This window comes from Erithacus rubecula (genome assembly GCF_903797595.1).
Source record: "Erithacus rubecula genome assembly, chromosome: 9".
Lineage (NCBI taxonomy): Eukaryota > Metazoa > Chordata > Aves > Passeriformes > Muscicapidae > Erithacus > Erithacus rubecula.
This window is the reverse complement of record NC_136660.1, coordinates 21,826,740-21,850,962: the sequence shown is the minus strand read 5'-3', so window position 1 is coordinate 21,850,962 and position 24,223 is coordinate 21,826,740. Positions and strand designations below refer to the sequence as shown.

At 41.0% G+C, this 24,223-nt stretch overlaps 1 protein-coding gene across 4 annotated transcripts in view; it reads right to left on the bottom strand.

The window, feature by feature from the left end:
• The window catches only part of ARMH3 (armadillo like helical domain containing 3), a 121,765-nt gene that overhangs the window by 97,112 nt on the left and 430 nt on the right, over positions 1-24,223 (bottom strand). For 2 of the 4 annotated variants that reach the window (XM_079312600.1, XM_079312598.1), the window contains 13 exons: positions 17,356-17,467; positions 16,846-16,902; positions 16,572-16,718; positions 14,678-14,785; positions 13,731-13,823; positions 12,830-12,904; positions 12,077-12,163; positions 8,895-8,951; positions 7,857-7,900; positions 6,315-6,375; positions 5,344-5,390; positions 4,610-4,685; positions 1,943-2,036 (listed from right to left, as the gene is read on the bottom strand). In XM_079312600.1, coding sequence (XP_079168726.1) covers positions 1,943-2,036; positions 4,610-4,685; positions 5,344-5,390; positions 6,315-6,375; positions 7,857-7,900; positions 8,895-8,951; positions 12,077-12,163; positions 12,830-12,904; positions 13,731-13,823; positions 14,678-14,785; positions 16,572-16,718; positions 16,846-16,902; positions 17,356-17,457 — 1,048 coding nt within the window. In that variant the 5' untranslated portion in view covers positions 17,458-17,467. Of the gene's footprint in view, positions 1-1,942; positions 2,037-4,609; positions 4,686-5,343; positions 5,391-6,314; positions 6,376-7,856; positions 7,901-8,894; positions 8,952-12,076; positions 12,164-12,829; positions 12,905-13,730; positions 13,824-14,677; positions 14,786-16,571; positions 16,719-16,845; positions 16,903-17,355; positions 17,468-23,712; positions 23,871-24,223 lie in introns of those variants that run through there. The other 2 variants (XM_079312599.1, XM_079312597.1) reach the window with 2 other exon arrangements.

Here is a 24,223-nt window from a genome sequence, read left to right as displayed (position 1 = left end):
TGTCTGTTGGCAAAGTCTGTGTAATGAGACTGGAAGCCTTCTCACCCCCAATATTATGAATAGCTCAAGGATTTAGCTAAAAGTCTGAAAAATGTATTTATATCCCCAGTGGATCCTTCTTGAGCTGTTACAATGAACGTGGTGAATGAATATTTAACAACAGTAAGCAAACTGACATTTAGATAACTATGGTGACAGGCACACTTGATTTACATATTATGGATAAACAGTTTCTAGCAAAAGCCTCATTTCTGAAATAAAAAAAAAGAAAAAAAAAAAGAAATCACTCTGAAGAACACATTGCTGCTTATCCTGATTCATGATACAGACCTTTTTTAACACACATTTTCAAACTTTACAAGGTCTTAATTTACACTACAGGTTAATAGCCAGAGAAATTTCAAACCAGAATATGAATCCATTTTTTATCCCAGACAGCATAAAATAAAAGCACCTGAAATTCAAAGATGGATTTCTACATGTTAATGTAACTTAAAAAACAGTTCAACTACACATTTTTAGTGCAGTAAAAAGAATCCAATCTTCTCATTCCAAAACCTAAAAGTCTCTTGCTAACTGGCAGCCATAAGCAAATTTTACAGCTGAGTGGCAAGATCTTACTAAATGAGGAAAATTCTGACATATTTTTAAAATAGCAGTACTCAAGCACCACAAAAATAAACAAAGCCAACGGCCACAAAAAAAAAAAAATCACATTATAGGGATCAACAAGGTAACAGCAAATAAAAATAAAGCAAGTTTCCCAATGCAATTGCTGCACATTAAGATCAGATCCTTTTCTTAAATTTAGTAACCTTACAAGCCACAAATCCTCAAACTTCATAAGACCACTGCCTCTGCTGAAGGCAGGATGGAGGTTTTGTTTTGATTTTATTTTGCCAAAAATAAAAATAACAAACGTGCAAGCAAGCTGTAGATGTAGGTAAGCACAAATTCTGTCAGTTGTGTAATATGGTGTGGAGGTGGATACATTTGCAGTGAACACTTTGAACAGAAGCCCACAAAATGCCCATCCCTCCACATTTTATGTTATATACACACAGATACTTAAGGCATAGGGGACTCTTTATCTGAAGCTTTTGTTATCCATGGCAACCAGACAGAATTCATCCATGAGGAGGATCATCCCTAACTAGGGTATCAAATGACCTGAATAGCTGATATAAATGAGTAACCCAGGCTGCTTTTCCCCAGAAATATTTCCAAACTGTGTTCTATTCAAATTAACTGTGTTCCTTCATTAAACACTCTTCAGCTCAGATGCCATTAAAGTATGTGGAAACAGCCATTTCATCTCTTCTCTTAAACTAGGCTGTATCTATCCATACCTTCAAATGAAAGGGTTTGATTTTAGATGATTTCAAAGTGTATTTATGTGGACACATAACATCTCATTTAGAAGACAGATCTCAGGGTAAGCAGTCCTTTACAAAGTCTATCAAAGAAAAGGCAATAATAAGAGGGAGGAATACTTCCACACCCAGACTGAATTCAAATCCCAATTAATTCAAAGCTGAGGACAAGTGCATTAATGACAAGCAGGAATCCACAGCAATTCTCTGTAAATCTGTTCTGATGACAAATAATCCCAGGCAAAGGACCTGACACTAGAAATATTCATAAGTAAAAGCCCACACAGAATAACTAATGGGCTGGGTGTATATTAATGCAGATATTTGGGCAGTACTGTTTTCAGAAGGAATATCAGCATAATTTCATTGAGCAGTACACCAGGCAAAGTAAAAATAAATTTGAGTCAAAGAATTTTGTTCTGCTTAGTAAGGCAAGTCACTCCAGGAAGAGACCACCAACTTACATCTTTTTTAGACAGATCTTATTAGCTGCAATCTTCAGAAAATAGTTTGCTAGTTATTTTACAGTTTTAAACTATTTTTCCTTAGGAGATCATTACTTTTCTTACCATCTGAAGAAGGTGGGGTGGTTCCAAGTGGAGTGACAGGTGTTGTTGGAACGGGGCTCGTTGGTGTTGACATCAGGCCCATTTCAGGATGGCTCTAAGAGAAAACACCAATGCACAAGTCAACTGCTTCCTCAGGCACTAGAAACACAGACCACTACTTGTACTGTTCCATGCTCTTGCACAATAGACATGACTAAGGAAGTCTCAAGAAACTTAAACCTCTTCTCCAAAGAGCCAGGCCATGGTTCCTGACCTTGGGTGACCAACAATTAAACTATACATCAATTTCTCTACTCCACAAAACACAAAAATACATCAGAAAGTGGTGGCTTTCCCCAGCAGACAGGACAGATGCCCTTTCCTAATGTAGAATGGGCCAAGATTTGCAAAAGTCTACAATATTAATAGCTTCTAATTGCCCCTAAAAAACCCAAGGATATACATTTGAAGTCTTCCTCCAAGATCCTTTCACTCCTCTAAAAGCAAAATCTCCTTGCTCCTGCTCCCCACCTGTTCATATTCAAAGATGATGGCAATTAATTACTTTCCTGTCTCACTGTAAAGCCCTGCAGGAAAGGCTGCAGGGAAACATTGCATAACATAAGTAATACCATCACCATCGATCCTCTCAGCTTCCATCAGCCAGCCACTCTCCCCATTTCATCTTTGCTAATAGTTGTTTCCCTAATTACTGCCCTGACTTCACTCTTTGCAGGCTTCCAGACCTATCCACACTGGTGAGATTGCAGGCAAACTGCCATGCTATTTTTGAGTCTGGCTGCCAAGCAAAGTGTCCATTTAATAGGGCAAGTTTTACATAAATGTCACAATTTCACAATATCATAAATATCACAATTTCAAAATAAAAGGAAGATACAGAACTGCTGATCTGATGTTAGTTCTATAGGACTTTTCATAAGTGGATATCTTCCACATTGCATTTGAGTAGCTCATTTTATGAGCAACTATAAATGCATATATTTTATGGGAAGCACAAGCACACATACTACAACTCAAAGAAAATGTACATACTTATAGCTACCAACCTGCACTTTAAAATACCTTTTTTCACCAAAAAGTATTATATAAGCCATATTTTCTTAGGTTTTGGGGGCTTACCTTCTTTCTCCAGAGTAGTAACTGGCAGTTGAGAGACAAGAGTGCCACCCAGCAGCAAACCCAAGCACCCACAGCTGATGTGCACATACTTAATGCTCCAGATATCCACACAGCTGAATCCCTGCTCTTCCCATGTGCCATATAGCAGCAGGAAACCATTCACACAGCACCAAGCAATGGACACCAGCTTAGACAAGAGCTTTTATGAGATTTTTTTTCAACATGACATGACCTACCTTGACCTCTCCTAACTGAAGGATTACAGACAATCCACCCAAGAATATCAGTTCTCCAATTCAAGCCACTAATCAGTAACTGTTTCAACTATCACTTTCACAAGTCTATCCTTTTATTTTCAAGAACTTTTACTCAAACTGATCCTTTCCTGCTCTGCTCTTTGCCCTGCAAAATGCCTCTCTTCCCTCTGGAATATCTTGATCACAGAAAGGCCTGAATTGCCATTACATAGAACTGAAACAGCAAAAATCTCTGAGAAATGTTAGGAATTAATAACCTGGGGAAAGCCAAGCAGGGAACCTCAGCAAATTAACCATCCATGCAACAGAAGCTTTCTTCAGAGGCTGTAGATTTGCTTATCAGACCTCTTCCAACACCACTAATGTCAGGAGTCCCCAGAGGTCTCCTCTGTCATGCCAAGTGTCTAGCTCATGATGTATGAGGACCTGAATAAACTGGGGAACAGGGATTAACTGTTTTGCTGATGCTGTTTTTCTCAGAGATTACAAGCAGTACCTACAAACCAAAATAAAAAGCCTGAACCTGAAGGTCTTCCCAAACAAATCAGGCTACCCTTTCAGCAGGATCACTGGATCAGACAGGCTCATTATCTGCCTCCCAGCAGTAATCACCTCTCCAAACTCACACAGCTTTAGAAAAGCATCCAGGGATTTGTGATCAGAGCAGCCCACTGCCTCTCAGAAGAATGTTTCTCCACCATAAAAAGCTCAAGGACAAGTGCTATGCTCCAATAACTGGTTCCAGCCAAAGGGGCTGGACTCTTCAAAGAAGTCTGAACACAAAATAGTATTTGAAACATCAACTGTCATATCTCAATTAGTTCCTAAGCGAAGAATAACCAAACAACACACAGTCCATGCACACTCACACAGAAAAATCCACCCAATTTGGGAGCTGAATCAGCCTCTTTCTCTTAACCCTAACTTAACAAAACTGTGATTTGCTCTGAGAGCTACAGCAACAACTTTGCTTACTCCATCCTCCCCCTAAGTGGACTATCAATAAGGAACAGAAGGCACTTCATGCAGCCCTTTCCATCCAGTGGCAAAAATTAATCATTCCAACATGAACTGTGACCTCAAAACTTTAGTCATTTACTGTCAAGGCAGGAAGTATATCATAAAATTCTTCTCCAGCCCTGGCCTGCTCCTGTTCTTTCATGCTGATCCTATGAAAAGTGCATAAGGGGGAGAAAAAAAGAAAATGTCTCTTTACCAATTCCATTTCTGGTTCTCTGATTTCAAAGACATCCACTACAAAGAAATGGGGAAGCATTCCACTGAAACTCACTTGTGCCAGAACTGTGATGAAATTCCTGTTTAAGTGAACAGCTTCATAGAGGGCCAGAAGGATTGCTTCATTTGTTCTGTGGGAAGGATACAGACAAAGGCACAGTTAGTGATCAGAACAGCAGTAGCTAAATTTTTCAGAAGAATGGCCTATCTGAAAAAAGAAAATTTTTTTCAACTATGGAAAACTCTGCCTCTGCAATCCAGCTGTTCTTCCAATTATCAGCAGTACTAATAAGAGTACTAGTAGTAGCAACCCATAAAAACAGATATTTTAACAGCACAACTACAATCTTTGTTGCCTTCCCATTGAAGGTGTTGCTGGTTGGTCAGTGTTTTCCATTTAAAGTCCTCTCTTTTAAGAGCAGAGGGTCCCAAAGACACTAAAATCCCTCATATTTATCACTTGCCCCCTTGATTTATAAAATATTTTGCTGAGGATTAGAGTGCACAAACCTTTGCTTCTCATGTGCCACCTCTGACACACCTATTATGTTACAAATGCCTCATAAAAATCACTGGAGCTTTATTTACAGACTTCATTACAAGCAATTCACTGTGTCTCCTCCTGCTGTACCCTTCTCATGGAAGTGCAAATCCACAGTTTGCAGGGTGTGGTACCATTTTAGTGACAGGAGAACCTGCTCCTCTAGTTTGCTGTGTGACATTAAAGAGCTCCATGACAGAACAGATCACAGGGACCAGCTCACTGTGTAAATAACACTGTGCACTTACTGGACAGAGATCTTCTCATCAGCATCTGCTATGAACATGCTGCCCACCTATGGAAAGAGAGAGCATTGCACAGCAGGAATTGGGGAAAGCTGTTAGACAACAAGAGACAACACATGGCTACAAACACATTTGATTTTGCTGTACTGTCACTGACCAATGCTTCACATGTCGAATCACAGAAACAAACAAAAACAAAAAACATACAAACAAAAGACTGGATCTTGAATCCCAGCCTGGTTCATTTCCAATCTGCTAGCTCCAGGTTAGCCACAGTTTTACCCCAGTCACTCCTGACAGACAGCTGTCAACACTGAAGTACCTTTACTTACAGGAAATTTTTCTGTCAGTTAGATCTCAGAATACAATGAAATCTCTGACTAAAGCAAAGCCAAACTAAACAAAGGGAACAGTGAATAGTCTTTACAAGGAAGAAGTTCACAATTGTTTTTGAAGGCTACCCCTTCAAAAATGCAGACAGTGCCCAGTGCAGAATCCAAGCTTTACTCCATAGCTAAAGTGCATCCATGCTTGAGAAACAAAACAGCAAAGAAACAGAACATCAAAGACTAGTGACAGACCAGATTATGTGCCACTATGTTTCAGGCCACATCACCAGAGCAGCAACTAGTTTTTAAAAATACATGGCTGTTTAAAAGGATTAAGAAGTTTTAAAAAATTATTAGAAGTTTAAAATAAGGTGATTTTTAATACAAAGTCAACTAGAGTGAAGAAGATGCAGGAAAAGAATTTCAGCTATCAACAACACAAGAGTAGAGATCTCATCCTTTGAAAGAGCTTTCCCAGCCAGACAACACACTCCTCAGAATACAACCACTTTAGTTGTGTTTAATTTTGATTTGTTCAATCCATCTCTACCTCTAGAACTCACATTCCAAACTCAGAATTTTTAGAGACACTCCTGCTGAACTTGCACCTTTTTAAGAATAGAAAAACACTGCTTCCTTGCTTACCATGTTAGTTAGGGCTGAGAAGAAACCACTCTGATGCTCCTCTTCTTTATCTTTGTATTGCCTGAACAGAAAGTAATAAGGATGAAGCTTTAGGGTTAGAAATAGAACCAGGGTTACTTCACCTAAATCCCTATGCATTAGTCTTATTTGACAAGAATACAGGATGGAGGAAACATCAACATTCAACAGCCTTTTTCAAGAACTCCCAAAAGAAGAGACAAAGGGCATTAAAATATTTGTAAATTGTGTAGAGTTGATATGGGGCTTCTGAAAGATGTGAAACTTGAACAGTGCTTTGTTACAGAGAACACAAGCAGTTTGGGCTAACACTGAAGGAAAGGGACCAACTTTTGTCCTGCAGTGGACAAACAGTAATAAACCACATAAGCACACAGAGTCAGTAACCACAGAGTAGTTTCATTTCATCATCCGCTACAGAAAAAAGCAGAGTTGGTCACCCTATGGCCAGCAGAAACCACATGGACTTTTATGGTTCATGGCCTGATTCCACCTTCCTGGAGCAAGTGAAGAGACTGGAACTAGAGCAAGTGAAGTCAACAAACAGGTTGGGTACCTCAGATTTAAGCTACACTGCTTCATCTGGCACTCAAAGGGAGTAGAAAAACACATATGGCCATTTATTTTGTCTGCCACACAAGAATCTGATCACAATGTAACATGCAAAGAAACCAGCTCTAAATTCTTGGGAAAGGGGAAGGAACAAGCTAAGCAAAACAGGCCATGATCTGAGACAGCTTTTGTCAGAATGAATAAAGTTGGGTGAGTGCAGTTTTTTTCTGCTTTACCCTAATAATTTCCTCTGTAAAATACATCTACATCACCTTGCAAGTCACCTGCAAAACTATCATAGTAGACTTTCAAAGGAATTAAAACATTTTTCTGGATACTCTGAGAATCCTACTGCACAAAAAATTTCTTGAGTTTCTCAGGTGAAAATTGCTCTAAGTTTCCAAATTTCTCTAACTCACTTTCCTCTTAGGAAAGCTCAGATATATTTTATGCTGCTACTTACAAAGCAGAGGCTAAGAATATGCTACCCTTTCTGGCTCTTTCTTCAGCAGCAGTTACTGCTTTCCACCATTTGGAAGAGTTTACATCTCCTAATCATCTCTGACCTGGCATGTGGACAGCCCTGGATACATTTGTTTGTTTTAGATAGTGTTTCAGCCAGATCAATTTCTCAACAGGGAAGCTGTCAGCAAATTATTATCTTTTCACTTGTGACTAAGATTTTACGTGAAGTTCATACAGAGGTAAAATCCATGACAGTAAAAACATACAATGGATATCTTCCCCTGTAGCAAGATCCCTCCTGAAGCACATCAGTCCAGCTGGTACAGATGCACTGAGACTTGCAATGACTGCACCAACTGAACCAAAGTACTTCAAAGCATCAGATTATTCCCTGCCTCTCCAGGTGCATCAAGGCTAAACAAGTGCTTTAACACAAAAAAAAAAAAAATTTGTGAAAATATACAGTAACTATCATTTATTGAAAAACAAGACACAATTTGGTTTTACCTGTTATATTCTGATAAAGCCTGGGCAATTACAAGTCCCATTCCCTGAAAAAAAAAGAGTGTTAAAAAAAAACTTGACATTAAAATCTCAAGGGACAAAATCACACACTGAACACACACTGCAATGCTGCCCCTCCCAAGATAACCTAGCATGCCTTGCAGAATTTCCCTTTAAGCTGTTTGGAATATTAAAATGTGCTGTGATATGATAACATTATAATACAAAAACCCAGACAACAAAATTTAAAGTTATCTCATTGCTAAGTTCAACAGAGAATGTTTATTGTCCCCAGACCTCCAGATAGAGCTCTCACTCAAGAAGCCCAGTAAAGCACCAAGAAATTTAGAAAGAAGTTGGTGTCAGAGGAAGGACATCCAAAAATTCAAAACAAAGAATTATAGACACTAATAACTTTGGATTTCTTGCAAACAGTCTCCACCATTACAGAAATACTAACAGTTCTCACCCTTTATCTAGCATAGAGCTTACTTTTTACTTCATGTTTAAAGAGCAGCTTCTAAGTCCAGAACCCACACAACTCAGTCTGCTGACAATTTTTATCCAGGCCTGGATAAAATCTCAACTATGGCTACAATTCAAAATATATTGCAGGATTCTTGATTCAGATACAAGCTCCCACTGAGTTACAAGAATTGACTTGTGGGCTGGTAAAATCAAGTGACACAGCACTGGAAATTAGATTCCTTTTGGCATAAATCATCCTCTGCCTCTTTGGCACATGACAGCAAGTGGTGTACAGATAGTTCATGAATGCATAATAGATCAACTTCAGCATGTTCCTGCTACCTAGCTTTTGAACCACCCCCACCATGTAACTGGTGATCAAACTGTCCAAATCACGAGCTGCCTAACCTATTGCAAGAGCACAGTTAGGGCTGAACAGCACTGGACTGGTGTTCCTTAGAGCAGCACTGTCCAGAGACCTGATTTCTACCACACACCATGCTTGTACTCATTACCCTACACTCCATGTGAGAGCATCTCCAGCAGCACAGAGAAACCAAGAGAAGTACTCACATTGAGCGTGGCCTCATCATCCACAATGGACAGCTTCACAATGTAGGGATTCACTGACTGCTCAGGGTGGAGGGGAAAAGGAGAAAGAAAAATGATTTTAAGTTCAGCCTTCATGGAAAAAAAAAAAAAAACCCACCATTATGTTTCCAAGTTTACCCAACCACCTGGGAATAATCTCTGCCTGTCCCATAAAACAGAATAAGCAGGAGTCACAGCACATGCTAAGACCTCTAGGCCAGGGACATGTTTTCCTTATTGGCTCAGTCAGGCAGTCTCCTGATTTTATTGAGAAGAGAGGGAGTTTCTGTCCCTCCACCAGCTCATCTGCCAGTCTGGAAAGTGGAGCAGCCATCCTGCAAGCCTGTTATCTGTGGCACACACACAGTTTTGCAGCAGGAATGGGCAGTGAAGCTGGATGGAGCATTAGGTGCTCTGCTATCTCCCTTCTGCAATATCTTGCAAAGATTGCTTAAAGCAGCACCCAGGAAAGCAGGACAACATTCTAGACTCATCTGCTGCTGGGTTAGACAGCAACACTTTGTTTAGACCACTAAGAGCTGAAAGTCTCTGGAGAATATAAATGCCTGGAAGCTAGGTGAAGAAAGCACACAGGCTCCATCTATAAAGACAAATGCTAATAATTTAGGAAGCATTTCAGATTAGCAATGCACATTTTTCTTGGTTTATATGTGCCAGTGCAAAACTAAAAAAGTTGATTTTGAATCAAGACAGGAAAAAGCCTTATCTGCAGGCAGGTCATTTTGCAGGGAATTTGAGTTTGAAGAATTACTTTCTTTGCTAAGAGATTTTAAAAATAAAATAATTTGAGTTATGCAAGATCTTTGGGGGAAAAAAAAGAAAGAAAAACACATGAACTTTCTGATTCTCCAAAGCTGTCTCTTCAGCACGGGTAGTTGTCCATAGCAAGGAGAGGCAAGTGCACAAAACTGGACACAAAGGGCTGCTGGAAACACCATGTGCTGCCAGACAAGCACACAAAGGGAAAACCCCATATTTTAACTAATTTCTTCCAGCTCTGTTTAACAAAAGACACAATGCAATTCAGCTTGAACATGAAGCAAATAAACTTCTCCCCAGATGGTATCAATGAGTACACATTTGAAAGTCACTACCTGATTTTATGTTTTAACTTGCTATCCAACCCTTAAAACACTGGGAAAGTGACCCAATAAATACTTTTTCCTCACAGCATTTTCCTTCTTACAGTATTAATGCAAAAGTATTTTCTCTGAAATCAGGACTAGTATTAAGAAAGAAAAAATATAGCTGAAGGCATGTATATATAACTGGAACAACTTCTGAAAATTATTAGGATTTCAATCAGGGGCATCCTTCTAAAGGTTCCAAGTAAAAACATGTAAATCCCTAGAACAGAAGTCAATAAGCAAGCCAAGATCTCATCAACATGAGTAATGACAACAAGGAGAGATACTCTCCAAGGAATTTGAGAGATTACAAAATCCACATCCCAAAAATACAGCTGGAAACACAACTTAACCAATGGAGTTCAGACCAAAAGAGAATCTTTCAGCTGCACCACAGTTAATTAAAAAGAGAACTGCACCTGAAGCATGAAAGTTTGTTACAATTCACTGACAACCACCGTATTGACTCTAAGGGCCAAAGAACACTAAACAAAAGCAGCTACTGAAGGACAAAGATTTTGGCTGCATTACTACAGGCTTGGCTTGTAGCACTGCTACAAAGGGCAGCGTTGGGCAGCTGTCACATAAAACCCTTCTGGGAGCAGCTTTCAGCCTGGCCAGAGGAGCTGCTTCAGCTGGAGTTCCCCTTGCTACATGTCTGCTTCAGCTGCACTGTACACATTGCATTTCATAAACACCAGCACAACTTCCTTAGGAGTGCCCAGTTTCAAGGTATCTCAGTGCTCTCCAAAGCACTCGAGCCCAGCTCAACACTCCCCAGAAAGCCACTGCAAAGACCAAGGACAATCTTGTGCACTCACAGCATTCCACCTTACTAAGGACATAAACTACAGCCCCAGGGATCCATGCCTCAGGGATGGGAACACACAGCTCTCCACCATCTGTCTGAATGTTGCCATGAGACCTCTGGCCTTCCCAGTCTGCCCTCATAAGTAACCCTACTTATAGATAATTCCTAACAGTTTTCCCTCATAGCTATATACTGAAATCAAACTCCCTGTTCCTGTTCCATGCTACCACAGCACAGAATACTGAACAGAATCTGCAATTCATTATTCTGACATCATTGACCGGAATGAGAATTTGACAGGCATTACTTTGACACCAAGTGTAGTTCCTGTCCTTGCATATTCTCTAGGTCTATTCATAATTCAGAACAAGACCTATTATAAAACAGGTAGGTTTTGAAGCCTGCTCCCTCCTAGTAATCCTGTTGATGGGCAGGTTATTCCAGAACTTTCCTATTTGCTGCCTAATGAAGTATATTAAGATATTCTTATTTATGAAGAAAAAAACCCTTATCATTAAAGCCTCATACAAAGAAATGCCAACATTAGATGTTGTTCTGACATTCAAAATGTGGAGTTTTTTCAATCTGATGAATAACAGAAAAAAAATGGGAATACACCATAAACATAAAAAGGATGATGAATAAAATTCCTCAAAGAGGAATCCATCAAAGAGACAGAGAGAGACTTCTCTTGGAACTACTAGCTGTGATGTTTCAGTTCATTCTTTGGTCACAGCTTCACCATCTCTTCTGGGGATCTGTGCTTTCAGTCAGCTAGTCAAGTTCTGAATCACAAATTCAGTCTGAAGCCCAGGGTGACTGACAGCTCATCTTACTTTGGAGATTATGTATAACCACACTCACAGAGGCAGACATGAGGTTTGCCACAACAGTAACTCTTCCAAAAGGACCTTCCTCAGACAATTTCCACAAAGGAAATGCAAATTCCCTAGGTAGTGTTTTTCATGCTGGCACAGAATGAGCTGTAGGAATATCACACACATTTGATTATACACAAACATCAGAGACAGACACAGGGAGCATATCAGGGCTGCCTTGCAAAGCTTCTCCTGCTTCATGCTGACACCCTGATGCTACAGTGTGCACTGCTAAAAACTGTACTGTGTGCTGCCTTCATAATCCAGAGGCCACTCTAAATTAATGAAGTAGAGTGAAGTGATGCTTCTGTTACCCAGAACACCCACCTCATACTTCCTGTAGTTGACCAGCAAGGCCAGGAGGACGACAGCATCATACCCATGTTCCCTGCGACTAAGAGGGCTGGACAGGATCTGGAACAAACAACCACACTGCTCTGCTCAGGCCTGCTTCAGGAAACTTGCAGTGACTCAGCATAGCCATGAAATGCATGGGTAAGAGCAAATTATGTCCTATCTGAAAGAGGATATTTAGGTGAAGGGAGCGTCAGCGCCTCAAGGAAGTTCTGCACACAGAGAAGTTTATTTATCATGGAAAGCATGTACATAGGCTTTCAGGGCATAAAGGGCAAATATATTTCACAACAGCATTGTACAGTATCTCAGTGAATTACCAGCATTACCTGTGTAAGTGTTCTGGGTTTCTCCAAGGCTCAGTTCCACTGAAAAATGTGTAATTTATTCAAGAGCAGAAAAAAAGCTTTATCTATCCACAGTACCTTTTGAAAAACAGATTTTCCAATATGGGAATTCTGTGTGAAATTAGCCCAGAAATCTGTTCAGACTCTAACTGTGCAGAAATGTCTCAAGTGAAAATACTTTAAATAGTCAATAGTGACTAAAAACAGCAGACTAGAGTAGATGGGAGAGAACATTACAAAATATATGTATGACTGATCTATGAATGGAAGTAACAGCAATGCCAGTGAACTACACTGCACTGAAAAAGCTGAAAAGCAAACACATTACTGAAAGTCCTCACTATAGAAGAGGCCTCACTGTAGAAGGAAGAACTCTTACCTGTAGAATAGCTTCAAATATGCTGTTAATCATCACATACTCCAGGATGGTGTTCTGGCTAATGTTATCTGTCACCTGAGTACAAACAGAAGTTTTAAAATCTCACCCAAAACCTCCACCAATGCTGTAGCTGTCTGGCACACATTGGGAACAGGAGAGCTCTGCTCCCAGATGGATACATTTTTCCAGAATCTCACAACTTAGCAACTCAAGGTGTGACTAGCAGTAGAGCTAGACATGAAGTAAAAAATCTGCCTCCCAGCCCTCTCTCTGCCAAGAAGCACCACCCACAGATGAAGAGCTCCCCACTCCTCCACACGTTGGTATTTCACACAGCTGCATGAATGACAACAACCATCAGCTGTTGCAGGCTCTACACAGGAGACAGAGAATGAAAAACAGCACACATGCTCTACTGAGAACCTTCCAATCATGAAGAGGGCAATGAAGAGCCTCACCACTCTCAGTTATCTCTTATCACAGCCAAAACAGTTCACAGCTGACCATCTCCAAAAGCTGATGAGTGGCCATTTATCACAACTTCCTCATTCTTCACATCCTCACCACCTCTGGTCTACTCCACACTTTCTGACTTTCCTCAATCCTTCTCCCTTTCTTTCCATTTACCTGAAACTTCTTAAATATTTTTTCCTTAAAAAACCCCCACACCTGTGAATCCAACTAATACTTCCTCCTGCCTCTCCCCTTTAGCCCCAGCTGGCACCTAGAGTGTCTGCTAGTCCACACTGGCATCGTGGTTAGAGCCTTGTTCTCATTCACAATTTCTTTCCCCTTCTTAAGCTTCACACTGTAGCATTCTGCTCAAGTTTTGAAACAGTTCCATCCCTCAGATGTGGCTCATATAAGCCCTAAAGTTATTATACAGCTGTTAATTACTTACTGTCACCAAGCACAGAAGTAGCTTCAGACACAAGCTTTTGAGGCTTTCAGAACCTTCTGCACAGAGGAGGGAGTCCAAGCTCTCCATCAGGTTCTAAAGAACAACAGTCACATTATTTAAAAGTAGCATTTTAAATTACTTGAAATGTTTTTTATAAAAAGCTTTCTGGAAGATTCGAGCAGCAAAGTACCAATATAAAGCCATGTTCTTCCAGAATCAATAATTAAGCCATTGCTACTGCTACACAGGTCATATTCATGTTATTGCTTCTCAACACTGTTGTGTGTTAAATACAGTTTAATGACCACTGGTGTAACATCATGATAATTTTCCATGAGTTTTCTCTAGATGTAGCAGCACACCTCCAATTAACAATACATACATAAATTATGATTAAAAATCTGATAGGTAAATTATGACTTAATGTTTTCCCCAAATGTACCACAGTTTGTATAGAGAAGAAAAGTTGCTACTCTTGTAGACAGATGAAAGACACAAGAATTCCACTTTAGCACTGGTTACTTTGTCATTTCCCAAACTGGACATCTTCATAGTGAAGAGCATCAAGTAAGTTTAAAACAGTGCATGTGCTGATGGAGTGTGAGAACACAGGGTGACACAGTCAGATAAAGAACAAGATATGAGGTTCAATACTAGGTGGCAATCACATGTGACAGTCTTTTCTGGCTTTCAGGTTTCTCAATAACAGTGACTACACAGTGTGGTACTAAAGGAAAAGAATATGCTCTGTTATATCACTAACTAACCCAGGGACCCCAAATGTCTGTGCTACTGGCAGGTACAGAACTTCAGGACAGCTGCTTTTAGTAAGTGGCTCAAATATCTCCCCCAAAAGCTGCTGCCTGGTAGACACACCCATCTACAACTCACTGCCCTTGCAACACAGCTGCTGTGTAAACTGCTTTTCTGCACTGCCAAGGCCTCACCTTCATACATAGCTCTGCCTTGTCAAAACCCACAAGCATGTTGATGATGTCAAACCCAGAAGTGGATTTGTTCTTCTGATGGACACCCCGAATTAATGCACACAAAGTCTGCAAAGAGAAAAAACAGAAGGTGAGATGTAAGGCAACACCTCCAACTCAATAGCAAAACCCACTGCATCATCCTCTCCAAGCACTGGCAGATACTGAAATTAATACTACCAGCCTGGAAGCCATACATTTTGACCTGTCCTCCAGCTGTCATTTCTAAAAAGGATCTTGGATGCTAAAAATTCATAAAAATTGGAGAAGAATAAATCTGTTCGTACTTTTTTGAGCACAAATTTCTGTTTGGTTACCTCATTGCTATATCAATTTGGACCAATAAACTGTGTCTTTGTCAACAACAAGAACCAACCTCTTCAGAAGTAAAAAAAATAAAAAAAAAAATTTAAAAAGCCTTCAAATCTATTAGGCAGCTTAATTACTGCTTCATCCCAAGTTCTTGAAGATGCAGGGGTATCAGCACACTATGTTTCCAGCAGACTCTCTGGAAAATTTGGGCAGCAAATTACTCATTTGTCCAAAGAGAGGTTAATGTCTGGGGTGACTTTTGTCATCAGTCACCTCTCAGGCCTGTGAAGAGGGGAATAAGCAAGAATGCAACCACTGCAGTTTTAGATTTCAGCTTGAATTCACCAGTGAGAGGTAATTAGTTTCAGATGTAAAGATGCAGACAAAACAGACCTGATGGAATCAGCAGACCTCTAGAAACACAAAAGCAAAAAGGTAAGGTTTTTGATTCCTGCCAGAAAAAGATACTGGGCTAAACAAACCTTAGGTCACCATGCTGATTCTCAAAAAAAAAAAAAGGATTGCTTAAGTAAGTTTTGGCTTCAGGATCACTTTCCACACTAACATAATCTGATTAAAGGAACACTCTCCCATTTTGAGCTCAGGATGTTACCTGGCTCCTATTTACATGCACACAGCAGGATTCTTGTGGCCTGCCCTAACTTCTTCCAAGAGTCTGGATACAAGCTTAAAAACTCAGGGCTGGTCTAAGCTGTCTATGTAGCTATAAATAAATTTTAGTAGCACCCTTTCCAACTAGTCCTAAAAATAACAACAAAACAATGCAAGACTGTACATCAGAGATGTAAATATTCTATTTTAAATCAACATTTCCCAGCTCACTGCTGGTCCAATGTCCCCTACAGATGACTTTTTCAAACCTGAATTTTATATCCTGTACTTCTAAAGCAGAAATGCACCCTGCATACTCCTAAAGCAAATGCATTCACCAAACTGTGAGAATTAGCTTGTGAGCTAGTAACATCAAATATCAACACTGAGGAGGGACTGTGGAGACTCCCACACAAGATATGGAACAGAGTGCTTTAGTAAGGAACAACCTGCACAAAAATGGCTACAAATTCTAAGTGATAATTCTTCACAGCTTCCAATTAAGAAGTGTCCAGCTGAGGCAATTTCCTGTATAAATTTACTCTAACTTCTCCAGAGCTTTATTTTTTGACCCATATGGAAATTGAAAAAGGCAGCTGAAATGAGGGAGAAGAGGTGAAAATAAAACACAAAGCTACACAGCCTAAGTACTTTTGAGACCCCAAACTGACAGCCTGCAATGTGAACAAGTCCCTTTGTCTCCTCATTGCCATCCACTTCATCCTCCATCATCACATCCTCTTGAATTCTGAAACCATCTATTGCTCAGCCAAGAGTAAAGAGACTCTGAATGATTGGAACTTCCACAGACAACAAGCAGCAACTGCTCTGTGGACACCACTACTTCTCAATAGCAAAGAAACAAGCACAAGGTGTTTGATATCAGCAACAAATATATGGCCTCATCAGAAGCAGAAAGACAGCTTGATACCTGTAATGCATTCACCACTCTGATTGGGTGCTCCTCACCCAGGGCCTGGATGCAGTGCTGAAACAAGCAGTTGATGTTATCTTTTATCTTCATTAATTCTTCCCCATCCAGAGCCTCCAGCTTGCCTTCCAGATACTCCAGGTTGACCTGTCAGGTTAAGAAGCAGTTCATGCACATTATACCATCACCCACACCTTAGAAACAGAAGTAACCTTGCACTCCGAGTCTGCCACTTTGTAGGCAGAACAGCAACAGGATGTTCACATTCTGTTACCTTCATGAGAAACAGCTCCTCCCAAAACCTAGGGTTGCATTTACTGGGGTCCTCTGTCTGAAAGGAAAAGGAACAGGCATGAGGGCAAAGAAATCATTCAAACAGAATTTAAAGGAAGTCTTTATCATGGGTACCTCAGAATCAGCACCACCTGCTGGATGACCAAGAGGTCTCAAAGTGCAGAATTCTGGCTACAGAGATTCCCCAAAAAAAGAAGGACCAACAGAAGCAGCTCTCAATCGGGACGCCTCTGTTTATTTGCTGAATTGTTATTTGAGAAATACTGGGAAAGCCATGATTTCCCATAAATGGTACAGTTCTGGTAAGCAACAGGACAAGGAAGAGAGCAGAAAACAGAATTCTGCATGATAGTAGGAGAGCCTGGAGCACGTGTCTACACTAAGCAGGCCTTACCCTGAGGAAAGAAATCCACTGACAAAAACCCTCAGCATAAACTAAACCAAGAAAATTTAATACAACTTTAGAAAAAAGAGATGCTCAACTCCTTACCGTGAAAATTTCATCATACATCAGCACCACTTTCTCCTTCAATGGCTTCTTGGAGGCTGAAGATTTCCGGAGCAGCCCACCCTTCTTCTCTGTTTGGGCCATGCTGTACACCCTGAAGGTCAGAACAGACAAAAAAAAGCTCAGAAAACTTGAACTTTTCTTCAAGGCATATCTGGCCTGCCTCAACCATGAAAGACTTTTTCACTGCATTGAAATACTAACAGTCTCTCACAAGCTGTAAATAGGGGCATTTATAACTATACCAGATAAGAAATGAGATCAAAGGACCCATCTAGTTCTGTATCTCAATTCAAAGACAAGCAAAAGTCCACACACAGGCAGAAACAGAATAAGCTCCTTAGGGATAATTTTTCTTAATTCTTCTCTATTAGAAACTGATTCATTATCCAGACCAATCCAGTTTAGATATAGAAAGCATGTATTTTTTAATCTCACTGGAGGAATTGTGATACTTGGTATCAAATAGGTACACAGCCTTTTTTGATGCTGGACAAGGCTCAAAGGCACCTGGTGACAAGAAGCTCCTGAAACTACTTGAAAGTCTTCTCTTATTGTTTAATTTGCTGCCTACCAAAGCACTTCAAATTCTACTTTTGTAATCTGAGGTGGCATCCAACACTAGGAAAGCCTCCATAAAGTCTTTCTGTCACCCTTGTTCACACCTACCTCTGCACCTTAGCATCCTTATCTGCTCTGCAAATCAAGCCAGAGAAGAACCCCAGCCTCAAAAACATCCCTTGTGATTCAGTTTGGGAGAAGGATGGAAGACAGAAGACATGCTTTACAGAGATTGGTTTTTTTATCACATGAATTTCAAGATCCATTTGACACCAAAGGGTTTTCTAAAAACACAAAGAAGTTTTACTATCATTAATTGGTGTCTTACTGATTATACTATTAAAAAAAAAAAGAAAAAAGTAGTGCCCTTATCACAAAATGAGCCATTACACAAAGAAATGTGTTCCTGATCCTTCTGTGAGGGACAACCCACTCCAGGGGCTGAGTCAGAACACACAACTTGCCACATATTCTCAACCTCATGTGTGATGCTACCAAGTGCAGCACAACACTGACCTTGCAAATACACATTTATCTGCAATCACAGATTTTCCTGGCAAGCATCCCAGCTTCAGCACTGTTCTAACCTCCTCCATCACTGCAGCATGTCAGAAGTACTTAGCAGAAAGGGAATGCCATCCCTTCTCATACCCCTGAGCTCCTAACCTTTCTCCCATATCTCCAAAGGTAATTACACACATGGCATTGCAACAGCATATAACACACAGAGGCTTGACTTAAGCCATGCTCCAGAAAAACACAGGCAAGCTCCTGGGGTAGTTGCACTCAACCATGATAAATTATGCAGAGAGAGGTGGGCTCACCATTCAAATCTAGGACCACAGAGCTGGCAGACATGGAGATAGCTTTGGATGTAGCCTCAATCCCAGACTGCCTGAGCCCCCTCCCACAAGCACAGCAGGTTTAGATCTGCCTTTCCCTCAAAGACCAAGTCCCATCAACTACTGAATACCAGTTCAGGATCTTCTTTACATTATTTCCACTGCAGACAATTTTTAGCTGACTTACAACGATGTTCTCAACTAGGGCTCTTGGGCTTTCAGAGGCAGTTATTCAAACATCCATCCCTTTAGCTCTAAATCTTGGTTCTAAGTGGAAGGCAAACATTTTTAGGCCTGAAAAACCAATGCTGCTGCAAAAGATTTTGCACCTTTGCTGTCTCAGGTGCAAAGGGAAGGAGCTGGGAATGGGAAAGGGTAGGACAGAGAGCAGCAGATCTCACACCTGAAAAGCTAACATTTACATAGGCAGAGAGGTGGTGTCTTCCCACTAGAAAGGGAACCAGCTGGCTGGTGATGGGCTGGGGTGAGAATGGAAAGAGCCCTGAGACACCCTGGCAGAAGAAAGCTTAGCAACTGCTGCACCAACACCTTCTGTAAAGACCAAAATTATTTCCACAGCCTAGTAAGTCTATGTATCCAATTAAGATGGAAGAAGGTTTCCAACTAACAAACAAAAAAGAAAACATTATTAAATCATCTTGATAGCTTCTCTTTTACAGACTTTGCATTATTTTTAAACTGTCAAGGGAAATAAGACATTATTCTAATTAGAAACTTAACAGGAAACACTGAGAAATCTATTAAAAACCAAATGAAGAGTGATGTCACTTTTAGCCTAGGAATACAAATCTTGTTAAGATTGCACAAAACAATTTTCCTACTAGAATTGTAAGTTTCTGAACCTAAAACAGCTGCCAGCCCCAGCATACAAACACACCCATCAGTGTGCTTCTAATTGAATTACAGCTAATGAATCCCAATGTCACAACTAATAAACTAACTCTCAGTGCTTCTAGGTCAGTGTCCTCACATCAAATGTGTACGTGAATGGGAGGGGATCAATAAACTCTGCTTAGTCCCTGGATTTTCAGAGCTGCATTTTAACTCTCTTCCTACATTCCCAGAAGGACAGAAAAAACCAAATACTTCAAGACACAAAGGGTCTTGAGGGCACCCCAAGGAACACATGATCATGTGAAAATTCTAGTCTTGGTCAAAATGGGTCTTAGGATTCACATTCTCTCAACCAAAGCTGCACAGAGCATATACAAAGACAACTGCTAGAGGCAAGGATTAAATAATGTTCTTGTTTATAATCTGCTCTTCTACAAATGAGCATATGGAGGAGCAAGGAGAGAAACTTAAACCTTGCCTTTCATACCAATGCTTTATTAGGCTGTGTTTGTTTCATGACCTATGATGATCAGGTCATACAAATGTTTTTTGCTTTTCACTTTATGCAATTACATTTTCTAGATGTCATAAAGATAAACAGAAAACTGCATTTTGCTAATGGAGACCTTCCAGGCAGCTGCAGAAAACAACAGTTAAATGCACAAAACATTTATAAATAAGTTGTAGAGGTGTCAAATTATCATGATGCCATGACAGCTTATGAAAACAACGACACTGATGATAATTACCAATTTTCCTCCAAACATCAAATTTAAAAAGCATCAGTGCATTTTCCACATTTTAGGTTCAAATGGATAATTTATTCTGTCAATAGGTCATTCCCATTAACACATGCTGCTAAGTGAATCCTGCTGTATTCACTGGCTGCACAGGAGAACTGCCCCTCAGGGCCAAGAGAAGCACACGCATGGGGATTTTTAGAACAACAAATACTTTGCTGTGCAGCAGAAGATCCAAGATGCTTCATCTGGAAGTGAAAGAAAACCTGACAGAGCACGAGTCTTGGTGGCTCAAAGGCAGGAAGATAAAAGCCATGGCAGACACAAGTTCAGGAAGACTCTTGCTCTATCTGTCATCAAGCCCAGGATCAGCTGATCCAGTCAGGAAGAGATGAGCACATCCAACCATTCACCACCTTTCTGTTTCATTCCAGAACTAAGAACAGAGATTCCAACCCAACATATGACATTCCAATGAACACAGCTCTGTTAGCTTTTTGTTAGAGTAGCCACAGGGAAAATGAACCTGGTATTTTGAGTCTGAGATTTACTCAGACTTGTGCACACTGCAAACTGCTAGACTATGCTACATATTGCCACTCAGCTCCTGTACAGACTTATTAGTATTCCACAGACTGTCTTTTAATAGCAAAAATACTGTCAAGAGGATAACACTAATGCACATCTACACCATAATGACATCCAGATCCAAAACTTGTAACTTGTGTAATCTTGCATGCAGCCCATCAAGCACAGCACTTTGCATTCAATTGCCTTGGCTAACAAACCTGAAAGTTTTCAGGATTACAAATGCACGTACACAATCTCCATGTGCAACCAAACATGAATAAGTGTATTTTATTCAGTTTGGACCCCTCACAAAATATACTGTAACACTTCTTGGCTAGACAAAAAGAATACAGATGATGCAAAATCATATTTTCACATAGGACTTAGGTGGAAAATCATTTATTCACTACCTGGAAAAGGCTATGCAAATGATGTGATCTGTATTAGTTTGTTACTGTCAAAGCCCTGAACCTCAATCAATTTTATAAAGACTCTGAATAAGAACTGGGATACTTCTGCTTTTAGAATCCAACATCCCTTGACTTGACAGAGCCACTAAGATTGGATTCACCTGCTCAAAAACTTCAAAGCCAGCAATTGCCTTCTCTCTCCCAGAGTGTATGAACCTGGGACTCAGTGTGATCATGCTTTGCCTTTCAAGGTGTTCTACAGGTACATCACTCAAGATTAAAGGAAAGTTGTTCAAAAACTGCTGCCATCATGCAAGGGGAAGGGATAAACCCTTGTCTAAAAGTCAAGACACAGTATCTAAAGCAACGTGTTATAAGCTAAGTACTCCTTAAATTCTTCAGTGAAGTACCAGGAAAAACTTGCACTTAATCCATGTGATGAATCTGCAGAGTAAATACTGGACCTGAACAACAGGCAGTTACAACACAGTGCTCATCCATTGCTGGAAGCAACAGACAACCTGCACCCAGCACAAGAATTCATGAATCCCAGTGCACAGGCAGTGCCTGGACCCAGTTCCAGCTCCTCTGTTAAAAACCACCCATCAGCAGCCCACTATTGAAAGCAAAGAGAGCAAGAACACACAGGGCTACATTTTGTCAAGGCTTCAGCAACCAGCATGGCCAAGTTTCTGCCATAAGCTCTTTTACAGCTTATTCTCCTCAAACTCTTGCATTGGCAGTTACAGCTTGTGCAAGCACATCCACACTGCTTTTATATTCCATCCATTGCTTAAAATTCCATTTGTATATTGTCCATTGGAATAAAAACTGCACAAACTGTGCTTTCCTCCTCAACTGTAAGGTAACCCACCAACAAGGGAAAGAGTAACACAACATACAAGCTTTGGACCCATGCTGCAGAATTTCCAGGTGCCCTCAGGCAGTACGTAATGAGAAACATATTCTGAGGGTGTGCTGATGACAAAAAACCCATAGAGCTCCTACTTCTTTTTATGTAGTACGAAGCAAGAACCCCCAGTTCAGCTGCAGTATACATATTTTTACTAGAAATCCCTTCTGTCCCACTCAGAGCAGTATATGTATTTCTACATAGTACAATCTAAAGTTACACCACTTCTGAACTCTTTCCCCCTTGAAAAATGGGAAAAGCAGCTTCCTAATGCAAATACAGCCACATGGCACCCCCCATTGCACCTGCTTTAGCAATGACATAAAAGAGTTCATTTGAGCTACAATTTTAACACTTCATCCATAATTGCATTTAATTTCTATCTCTCCAACTAAAATGACACTCAATCCATCTACTTCACACCACCAGCCCAGCTACACTTCTTCCTGTCAAGTCCGTCCAGAGAAGCACTGCATGCTTCCACCAGCATCTGTTCACACCATTTTCATACAAGGTAATTGTTTCATTTCACCTCACTTCCTCTCTGTATTCCTGGCTACCAGGAGCAGCTCTCCCATGTCAGAAAATGACTTTGGGTTTTCACTTTTTGAACCCTTCAGAACCCATCCCACATAGTTCATCATTAAATATTCTGCACTGCCTTTACACTCCCACCTAAAAGCTCATGTCACTTGCAGACTTTTTCAAATGCCTTCCTTCTGAAGAAAAACACTCTCCCTGTAACCTTCCCCTGCCCTTTTGCCATGGTTTCAGCTGGTGGTGTGGATCCAAGGTCCATGCTGAATGCAGTGCAGCTGCATGACCTCGGCTCTGACTTCTGAGGCAGCTGCTGTGTTCTAAGAGGCTGCACAGTAAAGTCATGCCAAGATAAGAAAGCTGGACCTGCAGAGTAGGTGACATTTTTGAGATACAGACCCTCAGCAGCACAAGTACTCAGGAGTTAAAATGCAAACATGAAATGGTTTAAGTTTAAAAAAATTAAAAACAAAAAAACCTTCAAAAATAGGGAGCCAGAATATAGCAACTCAGCAACTCTGAAGGGCAGAGGCTGACCCTTCCCCTCCTAAGGGATGTGTGCATGGCTGCCTGGTGTTAGCAGGGAGAGGGAGCAGATGAATGCTTAGCCCAGCAGCTCACTAAAGCCTCACTGTTCTTTTTGTGCATGAGAGCCAATAACTGTTTTAAGATTTTTACACTGTATATACCCTGCCCACGGTATCTCTTTACACACCGCAAAAGTGCCATAAACGACCCAGCGGATCAACCTACTATTACTGGAAAGCCAAACTGCTGTCCCTTCCTCCCCTCGAAATTCCTCTTCTGCATTTTTGTCACACTTCCTACTAGAGTTCAAACAGCTGGTGAACTGCAATCACCACGTATCGCAATAATTCAGATTATCTCATTGCTTTGCATATTCCACCCACCTGCTCACCCTAATTGGCTCTCATCATACATTCAGATTACAGTCTGTGCTGAAGAGCAAACTTTGTTACAGCGACATACGCAACAGGGTTTGACCGAGGCCGCGGCTGGCTCATGCAGCAAGTGCCTCTGCCTTCAGCATAATGAACACCGCAAGCTCCCACCGCTTCACCACTGCTTGCTGTTCCCCTTTGCTTTGCCCACGCAAGTGTTCGGAGAAGGGTGAGGTAAACCAAACAACTGCAATGATCAGCGAATTGTTCTTTTCCGAGGAGTTATTTGACCCCAAAGCAGGCGGCAGCGGGGGCACGGCGCGGCCCAGGAGCAGCCGGAGGGCTGGGCTGCGGCAGGCCCCGAGGCCTCCTCAGGGCCGGCACCGGGCACGGCGGCGTTACCGGCGGGAGACGAGCGGCACCTCCCGCTGCACGGGCTGCGTGCGGCCGCTCCCGCAGCTAACCCGGGCGGGCAGCGAGCGGCCCTGGCACGGGGTGCCGGTGCCCGGCCAGGCCCCTC